Source organism: Maylandia zebra, linkage group LG3 (assembly GCF_041146795.1).
Source record: "Maylandia zebra isolate NMK-2024a linkage group LG3, Mzebra_GT3a, whole genome shotgun sequence".
NCBI classification, from domain to species: domain Eukaryota; kingdom Metazoa; phylum Chordata; class Actinopteri; order Cichliformes; family Cichlidae; genus Maylandia; species Maylandia zebra.
In genome coordinates this window covers 13017803-13028829 of record NC_135169.1, presented here as the reverse complement: position 1 = coordinate 13028829, position 11027 = coordinate 13017803, and the positions used below count along the sequence as shown (strand labels likewise).

The 11027-nt window shown below is 44.5% G+C and overlaps 1 protein-coding gene across 1 annotated transcript; it reads left to right on the top strand.

Moving 5' to 3' along the window:
• Positions 1-683: 683 nt before the first annotated feature.
• Positions 684-7639, top strand: LOC112430843 (coxsackievirus and adenovirus receptor homolog). The gene is made up of 3 exons (XM_076882617.1): positions 684-890; positions 6245-6586; positions 6825-7639. The coding sequence occupies exons 1-3, from the start codon at positions 830-832 to the stop codon at positions 6929-6931; spliced, it is 510 nt and encodes a 169-aa protein (XP_076738732.1). The 5' UTR covers positions 684-829; the 3' UTR covers positions 6932-7639.
• Positions 7640-11027: the final 3388 nt, after the last annotated feature.

Below are 11027 nucleotides of genomic sequence, written 5' to 3'. Positions count from 1 at the left end.
AAAAACTGATTTTGAATGTTTTCTTTTTTTAAATCACATTTTGGGGGCAAAACTGTACATGATAGAATATTTTATTAGTACTTTCTGGACATCACTGAATGGGCTTAGGTTAGTTATGTTTTGGAAAGCAGCTGAATTGTTATTTCTCAATGCAGGGTATGTAATAAAACCTAACATACGCTCATTGATGTTCCTGCCATGGTCCTGGGTCATTGTGACCCAACAGTTTAAGTGTCCTGCGTTTTCTGTCATATTTTGCATTATGTTGAGGTTTCCTAGGATATTCTGTTCAGTATTGTTTATTAGATTTCTCCTCTGTGTCTCCCTCTGTGCGACTGTGTACATGGTGATGTGAGTGGTGATTGTGCTTTGCTCCTCTTTCAATCGTGTTCTCGCTCTCTCTGCTGTCTCTGTGTACTGTCTGTGTTATGTTTAAGATCCGTGTCTTGGTGTCAGCATTTTCAGTTTCGTGTCCCCACTCTGTCATGTGTAATTGTCCTCAGCTGTGTTCCCCGTGTGCTTCCACTTCCCTCGTTACTTTCTGTGTATTTATGATATATGTAAAACAGGAGCAGAACTGGGTCCTCGGTCAAGCCCACATTCCTAGTTACTGCTGTTATTTCACTGTTATTTAACTGTCATGCTCGGACATGCATCTCTCCTGCCTTCCCACTAACTGATTTTCCACTGCACACACACCCTCAACCTCAAATCAAACAAAGACTGTTAAAAGCAGTTACCTGATATCTACAGTTTCAGATTTTGTTCCTGAAAACATCAGCATCCTTGGATTTTTAACAGCTGGAGTTTGAACTGGATAAAGGAGAAAATGACTGCAGCGAGTGAGTCGCTCTGCTTTACTCTGCTGCTTTTTGTCTGTGTGTTTGCAGGTAAGTACAAAATAACAGCAGTTCACTTATAACTACTAAAAAAACTACCACTAATAACTATTGATTGACTGATTGATTGTGTTTAAGTAGGAAGTAAGAGGCTTGGTGGAAATGGAGTAGACTATATTTTAAAACAAATAACAGATTCTGTGAACCTGATGTTTACTGAGCATTGAGTGAACATATGGTTACATTGTAACCTTTGTTCTCTGAGTGAGAGACTCTATTTCCATGCTGTTACATTCTATATGTACGGGGTATGACCTTGGTCGTGGCATGTGGATATTTCTTTAAGACACTCTTACACTCCACAGCTTACGTATAAAAAACAGCTGTGCAAACACTGGTGATAGTTTAATCAGGATGCATCTCCAAGCAGCCTGAAGAGAGAGTCTCTCACTCAGAGAGCCAAGGTTACAATGTAACTGTACGTTCTCTATCATATCGAGACTATCTCTCCACTCCGTCACATATTCTATATGTACAGGGTAACTATGTAAGACAGACACCCTGCGAGGAGACAGTGCACCCGAATCACAGAGTGAAAGTACCAATGAACTATTTACAAATATACATATATACACACCACCCCGGTCAGGGCTTCGCCAGACACAAAGGCCGAGCCGGGGGGCGGAGGCATCAGTCTGCCAGACGCAAGACTAGCCTAAGCAAGTCCCGTAGGACGCAAGGACTGTAACTGAGTGACCACTTCAGGTCAGCCCACCACTGCTGCGGAGTGGATTGCCAAGTAAGGGATGCGGGATGGCCGAGGTAGAGACGCAGCCCCAGTTCTGTCCCCAGAGTCAAGCAGCCGACTCACGACATCCGAAGACTGGGGATGAGCTGGTGGCTTAGTCCACTAATGCTGGGCTTACACTGTGCGATTTTTGGCCCATTTTGAGCCGATTTTTGAGTCGTGCGACCGTTTTGGCGATCGGCCCGATTTTGGCCTTCATCATGCGTCGTGCATCGTGTAGTATACGTGGGGTAACAAGACGCGATTAACACCTCACGACCAGCTCCCGATCATCAATCGCTTGGTCGCGAGGATTTCAAACAGGTTTGAAATCCTCGCGACCGTCGTGAGGGTGTCACCGCAGATTGTCACACTGCGCACGCGCAAACACAAATGTCAGCGAAAAAGAACGGCGCAGCACGGCAGTGCAGCGTGTGATCTGGACACAAGCGATGGAGGCACAACTTGTAGAACTTTGGAAAGCTCATCCGAGCCTTTTCGATGTGGCCTCACAAAATTATCACGACACAACAACCTTGAAAATAGTTGGATTTACACTGCTGGTCAATCACAGCTGCCTGATCAATGTTTTTCATTAGCAATTTAGCAAAGTTGATGGTGGTGGTGTGCGTGTCTGTGTGAGTGAAAGACAGAGAGAGAGAGAGCGACAGAATTTCTGTTATAACCTTCATTTTATGGACGCACAGTGTGAGCACTCAGGTCGCATCAGAGCATCGGGCCGTATAGTGTGAGACCCTGCATCGTGACCTATGAACTTCTAACCCCTGCGAGTCAATCGTACAGTTTGAGCAGGAGCTGAATCGCGCGACTGAAAAAATCGCACAGTGTAAGCCCAGCATTAGAGTGAAGGGCCCAAGTGGGGCTGTGATCCAAAGGTCCATCAGCAGGGCGTAGCAGCCACTTCGTGCCGTCTACAGACAGGGGAGCAGCAAGAGTGAACTCGAACGAGACACTCGTGGACAGTCAGGAAGTTTCAGCTCACTGAGCGGCCCCCGCTGGCTGTGTAAACCAGCGACACACGGGCAATACACCAGACAGGGAACCAACGCCTCAGGCTGGAGAGCTCACCTGCCTGCCGATGTACCAGACACAGCAAGGTCTGACTGGCATGTAAACGGGCAAACCACAGGCAATACTCCAGGGGAACACAGCCTGCAGCAGCAGCGCGGCCGCTGAAGTAGAGGGCTGAGCTATGGATGTGAACCCACGGTCCATCCGCAGCACCCAGCAGCTGCTCCATGCTGTTCGCAGCAGCAAGAGTAAACCGAATAAGACACTGGTGCAGCCAGGAAGCTCAGCTCACTGAGGGGGCCCATGCTGGGTCAGCAAACCAGCGACCCACAGGCAATACACTGGAGAAGGAGCCAACGCTGCAGGCTGGAGAACTCACGCTTGCCGGCTGACGTATCAGACTGCTTTGACACCCGACACCCTCCCCAGGAGGGAGCACGTTAGAGGCAAATCACAAAGGGCTTCTGCAGTCTGTGCTGGCAAGATAAGCAGTTCATTCAGGATTCAGGGGTTTCTCTGGATAATAAAACATGTTCTGGGGACAAGCACAACACACACCGATCATATCCATCCTCTATCGGCATGGAAATGTCATACCAAAGGAATTACTAATGTAAAAGAAAAAAAACTTGTGGTTTTATTTATGTATTTATTAGGGGTGCAACGATACACAAAATTCACGGTTCGGTTCGGTTCGATACTTTGGTGTCACGGTTCGATATTTTTTCGATACAAAAAAAATGTTCATGCCTTTTTAATTTGTCATTTATTAAAATTATAAATATATATTTTAACTCAAAAGTACAGTTTTTAAATTTAACCCTAACCCTTGTGCGTGTTTTTTATTTTGACAGCGAATGCGCACCTGCGGACCACTTATGTGCACCCCTGGTTATATAGCTCGTCATATTGCAGCCACAGAAATTCTTTTGTCCATGAAACCATAAAGCTGCACTTTCTTTTTGCCTTATAGTCTGATTTGTCATAACTTCTCCGTTTTGTGGTAAGCTTTTCTTTGGCTGTCACTTCTTCACCCTGACCTGTCTTATTTGGCTCAGCAGAACTAAAATATATATCTGTCTGTGAAGGTTCTCAGTCATCCAGGTCATCGTAGTCAAATATATATCCTGCTGCTTTTACACACGCACTCACATAAGCTCAGCGATTCTCTGCGCGATCAACCTCTCACATGTTTAAGCTTGCTGCGGGAGATTTCACTTGTCATGTTTGCATAGTAAGCTAACGATTAATAAGACGATGTCAGAGGAATTGGTGCACAAATTATCATCACTCACAGATCAGTGCTGTCGCTCTCTATACACAGTTCGCGCGATTGCAAAGTGAAAGCAAAAAAACAAGCGCAAATTCAAACGCGATTTCAATATGTCACATATTGACAGTGGCTCACCGATGCCAATGACATAATTACCCAGCTACATTTCCGAAAGAATGCAAAAGCATTGACATATATTTTTCCTTCCTACAAAAGCCCGACGGGCAGGGCAGAGATAGATTTTGGTAGCCCGACTGGAAAAATCGCTAGCCCCAGGACGTCGGGCTAGCGATATTGCAAGCCCTGTATCTGATTGAGGAATCACTCATCTTTGGAAAAGAGAGTTTATTACAGAGAAATGTCTCTTTCCAAAATAAAAGCTATACTATCCGCTTCTTCTGGGCTATATTCTCAGCAGCATAAGGAGAATCATGTGCTAACAGCTGTCTAAATGACTCGGCTAAAGTTAGTAGCATGCTTGTTTTTTTTCTGCTTCCACTTGTCTTTGCACTAGGATGATGTCGGCGTAAATGTGCAGTCATATTCGTTGTGTTCCCACTAGTGCTTTCAGGTTAATCTCGTTGAAATGACCTTAACGCCACAACACGGCAAATCTCCGTTAACGAGCTACCGCCGATCGCCCCGTGCATGGGGCTAGACGGCCAACACGTTAACGAGCTAACTGCGCTAACACACTAGTTCCCACCCATGTAATTGAGCATTGCATGGCACATCCAACATACTGTTTTACTTTAGTCCATGACTCGCTTACCTTCAGGGTCATACGTCACATGAAAACCAAAATAATTCCAAACGCCAGATCTGAATGAGGGTGGTCCATGGGGGAGGTCCATGTTGTAAGGGGAGCTTAACTTCTGTCTCGCTAGCTTGCCCTGCGCTCTTCCTTCTGACGATGCTGTCTGTGTTGAGCGCTCAGTGAATCTGCGTTTGACTACTCCGCCTAGGCTGCACTGTCGACCCTAGGCGGAGTAGTCGAACGCAGATTCACTGAGCGCTCAACACAGACAGCATCATCAGAAGGAAAGTTGATAAAATAAATTACAAATTTTGTATTGTTCGATACATATGCGTACCGAACCGAAAGCACTGTATCGAACGGTTCAATATCGATACGAATATCGTTGCACCCCTAGTATTTATATATAAATATATATACGGTGGCCCCTTGAGACAAAGTATGTACAAATTCCAAAGCACATACAAACTCCAAAGCATATTATATGCCATATAATATATGGCTTTTTAGTTAATATAAAGCATAGAATTGAGGCACTTCAAATAATTCCATTCCAACATGATCTAGATTGCCTTTTTAGTGAAAGCCGGTGGACTAAACATATACATGTCAACTGTGGAGATCTTCAAGTTCCTGGGTACCACCATCTCCCAGGACCTGAAGTGGGAGACCAACATCAACTCCATCCTCAAAAAGACCCAGCAGAGGATGTACTTCCTGAGACAACTGGGGAAGTACAGTCTTCCACAGGAGCTGCTGATCCAGTTCTACACTGCGGTCATTGAGTCTGTCCTGTGCTCCTCCATCACAGTCTGGTATGGTGCAGCTACTAAACAGGACAGGAGCCGACTGCAGCGGACTGTACGGGCAGCAGAAAGGATCATCGGCGCCCCCCTGCCCTCCATCCAGGACCTGTACCTCTCAAGAACCAGGAAACGGGCAGGGAAAATCATCACAGACCCCTCACACCCTGGACACAGACTTTTTGATCTGTTGCCCTCTGGCAGACGGTACAGAAGCCTGCAGACCAGGACCACCCGACATAGGAACAGTTTCTTTCCCCTCGCCACCTCCCTCCTAAACAGTTGACCTGTCGCACTGCTCCCACTGCCAGACTGCAACTGCACCTTATCTACATTCTGTAGTATTCATTCCACCTCATTTATGTATTTTATGTTTATAAGTTTCGATTGGTTATTTATAGCTGGTTTACACAGCTATGTGTATGCATATGTAATGTATATATAGACACCTGTGTGTGTGTGTGTGTGTGTGTGTGTGTGTGTGTGTGTGTGTGTGTGTGATTTACATTGCTGTGATTGAGAGCCACCATCTACCGGAACCAAATTCCTTGTATGTGTCTGCACATATACTGGGCCAATAAAAACGATTCTGATTCTGATGAATGCTTTGCAGACAAAGTGCTGGACTGAAACTGAATCACAAAGAAGGAAAAAAAAACTGTAGGCCAATGATCTCTTTCTGATCTCACTCTGATTGGCTGCCTTAGAAGAGAAAATTTCAGTCTCTCTGCTCTGTGTTGTTTCCTCTTTCAGATGAGAAAAGCATCACAGCTGAGTCTGGACAGAACGTCACTCTGCCATGTCGAGCTTTAAACACCATCATAGGTGTAGAGTGGAGCAAACCTGATCTAAATGAAGAATATGTCCTTTTGCACCGGGATGGGCACTTTGATCCAGCCAGCCAGCATCCATCATTCAAGAACCGGGTGGATCTGCAGGACAGACAGATGAAGGATGGAGACGCGTCTCTGATTCTGAAAGATGTGACGACTAATGACACTGGAACATACGAGTGTCGCATCAGAGAGTCAAAGAGCAGAGGTATTCTTGAAGGTGGCCCCAGCAACATCATCTACCTTCATGTTGTTCCTCCAGGTGAGTGAGTAGAGTTGAGTGTGTGTGTGATCAGAGGTGAAGCTGCTTCCTGGTTGTTGATGTTTGTTTCTAAAGATGTTGTTGATGAGACTTTGTAGAAAGCAGCTGGTCTGAGTGATGTGATCAGAGTGCAGTAGATAATGTCTGACAGCAGTTTGAAGAGGAAATGGATTCTGTTCTGTTCTTCACTCATCACCTACCTGACAGCTGACACCTCACACCTGTTTCTCTCCTGCAGGTCAGCTAATAATCAGAAGGGTCAGTGTGGGAGAGAAGATAAATGCTCCATTCGGACTCATAGTCGCTCATTCAATTTCTGCTGTGCTTCTTGTTGGTGGGTTTTGACCTACAGAAAACATGAAGACAAGCAGACTCACCTGAACCAGCATGTCTGAAATTTCTCTGATGTTTGTCTTCCTTTGTTTTTGTTTTCAGTTTTCAGCTTTATTTGTCAAATGCACGTTACCACAGGTTCAACACTGCAATGAAATGTGTTAGATGAGCATAAGACAAGTCTTTGAGCAGTATAATACAATACACACTAATAATAATATTGAGTATAATACACTAACACTATAGGTTAAATAAATATGTATAAAGATAAAAGAAAATTTTAAGCACTAAAATTGCAGTTCTAGACATAAGAAGGAAAATAGAAATGTAACTGTTGGCATGTATGGGGGTGGGGGGGGTTCAACGTAATTGCAATTGGGAGTGAGCTGCAGTAGAAATTTTTAGAGCAGTATGAGATTTAAGGTGGCAATTAGTACAATAGTTCAGCCTAATGTTCATTACTCTGTGTTTGGTGACAAGCCTTAAGGTAACCTGTGTGCCACATTTTTATTTGTAGCATTTTATTTTTATTGCGTACTAAAAACAACAGTTAATTAAAGCTGCAAGCAGCGTTATGAGGGCCCTCGCACCCCCGGCGCGTCGAGCCACGCCCAACACCTAAAACCAGCACCTCCGATCTGATGTCACATTGATGGAATTCATGCATTTAACCACCAGCTAACATTTCAACTCATTCATTCATGATTAGCTAGTCGTTCCACTAGGTGGCACTCTAACCATTATGTACAAATGGCATAACAAACATTTCCGAACTCGAGTCTCATTATGCCTGCGACCTTTGGGTGAGATTGGACATTGTGTTTTTGAGTAACAGCAGATTACTGCGTTTTGGCGAGTGATTGAGAGTCTACGTGGCGCCATAACCACCCCGTTTCCCTGAACGGAAAAAGCTTCGCAATTTAACAACACAAAGGTCTTTAGATTCCACACACAGGAGATTGCATCAATGTGATGAAATCCCTTGGAGGAGTTCGTCAAAGAACGATGCCTGAAAAGAGGGGAAAATGTTGCCAAAATTGCACATTAATTTTAAAATGGCTGACTTCCTGTTGGATTTGGGATATTGCTCCAAGAGACTTTTTTGTACATCTTGATATCTCCTATAAGCTTACCAGGTTTCAGACTCATACATAAAACACAGAGCAGGGGCTGTGATTTTGAAATTTTGTAGGGGGCGCTGTGGAGCCATTTTGGGATATTCAATGAAAATGATCACATAACAACAAAGCCTTAACCACATTGGAGGTGTGCGCCAAATTTCAAGACTTTTTAAACTTTCCAAGCCCCTCAAAAGCCACTTCATTTTTCACGGTGAACAGCGTTGCCACCAGGGTGCACCGTTCAGTTTAAAGTCACAATTTTTGCACTAAAGCATCATCAAGGACTGATGGTGATATTCACCGCTTTTGAGGTGGCCACGATGAACCTGTGAAAATCAGTACAACAAAATTAAAGCCATGACATTTCCTGTTGCCACTAGGTGGCGCTGTCCGTATTTCCGACAATGGGCACATCAATCTGTTCAGGGCGGGTCTGACATCATGCCTGTAAAGTCTGGTACTGAACAGACTGGATTTCATTGAGTTATACTAATTTGTTTCTTCATGGCGTGACATCAAAGTTCGCCATGCTGCTGGGGTCACACCCTTTTGCGAAAAGTCACAGTTTTCACTGTAACCCAAGACCAACTCCTTAAGGCTTTCCTGGAGAAATTTGAGGCTGCAGGTGTCACCCATCACTATACTGTACCCCAAAGTGTAAAACATGACATTTCCTGTTCCCACTAGGTGGCGCTGTCCCTGGTGTCAAATATGGCAGTTGAAATATGTTCAGGGGTGGAGCCTTATCATATGTGTTCACTTTGGTCAAGGTCAGAAAATGTATGACAAAATGAGAGGCAATAAGATTTTCATGGCGAGTCATCGAAATTCGCCATGGCGCCACGGCCTCATAGTATTGTGAAAACTCAAAAGCTCCGCAATTTAACATGGCCCAGGTGTGTAGTTGACACTGACCAAAGATGAAGCTTATACAACCAAATCCCAAGGAGGAGTTCGCAAAAGTTCGAGGCATGGAAATGGCAAAATTAGAGCCAAAATGTCACCTTCTCTTCCAAATGGCGTACTTCCTGTTGGGTTTGCATCAATGGGCCCACAGACTTTTTTGTTCGACTCGGCATGATACACATGTGTGCCAAATTTCATACATGTAGCTCAAACGATGTGGTCGTAGGGCTGCATTTAACAAGGCATAGGTGGCGCTCTAGAGCCATTTCCCAGTGCTCATATGTAAAACCATTAAAATACAAAATTTTTCACCAGACCTGGCATGTGTGCAAAATTTCATGAGTTTTTGAGCATGTTTAGGCCCTCAAAAAGGCCCTTGTTTCGCCTGAATAATAATAATAATTAAAGCTGCAAGCAGCGTTATGAGGGCCCTCGCACCCCCGGCGCGTCGAGCCACGCCCAACACCTGAAACCAGAACGTCCGATCTGATGTCACATTGATGGAATTCATGCATTTAACCACCAGCTAACATTTCAACTCATTCATTCATGATTAGTTAGTCATGCCACTAGGTGGCGCTCTAACCATTATGTACAAATGGCATAACAAACACTTCCAAGCTCGAGTCTCATCACACCTGAGACGTTTGGGAGAGATTGGACATTGTGTTTTTGAGTGACAGCAGATTACTGCGTTTTGGCGAGTGATTCAAACTCTAAGTGCCGCCATAACCACCCCGTTTCCCTGGACGTAAAAAGCTTCGCAATTTAACAACACAAAGGTCTTTGGATTCGACACACTGAAGAATAGTTCAATCTGATGAAATCCCTTGGAGGAGTTCGTGAAAGTATGAAGCCTGAAAAGAGGAGAAAATGTCGCCAAAATTACACATTAATTTTAAAACGACTGACTTCCTGTTGGATTTGGGATATTGCTCCAAGAGACTTTTTTGTAGATCTTGATATCTCCTATAAGCTTACCAAGTTTCAGACTCATAGATGAAACACAGAGCAGGGGCTGTTGTTTTGGAATATTGTAGGGGGCGCCGTGGAGCCATTTTGCGCTATTCAAGGAAAATGGTCACATAACTAGAAAGCATTCATCACATTGGAGGTGTGGGCCAAATTTAAAGCCTCTATAAACTTTCCAAGCCCCTCAAAAGCCACTTCATCTTTCATGGTGAACAGCGTTGCCACCAGGGTGCGCCGTTCAGTTTAAAGTCACAATTTTTGCACTGAAGCATCACGAGGGACTGATGGTGATATTCACCGCTTTTGAGGTGGCCACGATGAACCTGTGAAAATCAGTACAACAAAGTGTAAGACATGACATGTCCTGTTGCCACTAGGTGGCGCTGTCTGTATTCCCGACAATGGGCACATCAATCTGTTCAGGGCGGGTCTGACATCATGCCTGTAAAGTCTGGTACTGATCAGACTGGATTTCATTGAGTTATACTAATTTGTTTCTTCATGGCGAGACATCAAAGTTCGCCATGCTGCTGGGGTCACACCCTTTCGCGAAAACTCACAGTTTTCACTGTACCCCAAGACCAACTCCTTAAGGCTTTCCTGGAGAAATATGAGGCTGCAGATGTCACCCATCACAATACTGTACCCCAAAGTGTAAAACATGACATTTCCTGTTCCCACTAGGTGGCGCTGGCCCTTATGTCAAATATGGCAGTTGAAATATGTTCAGGGGTGGAGCCTTATCATATGTGTTCACTTTGGTCAAGGTCAGAAAATGTATGACAAAATGAGAGGCAATAAGATTTTCATGGCGAGTCATCGAAATTCGCCATGGCGCCACGGCCTCATAGTATTGTGAAAACTCAAAAGCTCCGCAATTTAACATGGCACAAGGGTGTAGTTGACACTGTCCAAATTTGAAGGTTATGAAATGAAACCCCAAGGAGGAGTTCGCAAAAGTTCGAGGCATGGAAATGGCAAAATTAGAGCCAAAATGTCACCTTCTCTTCCAAATGGCGGACTTCCTGTTGGGTTTGCGTCAATGGGCCCACAGACTTTTTTGTTCGTCTTGGCATGATACACATGTGTGCCAAATTTCATACATGTAG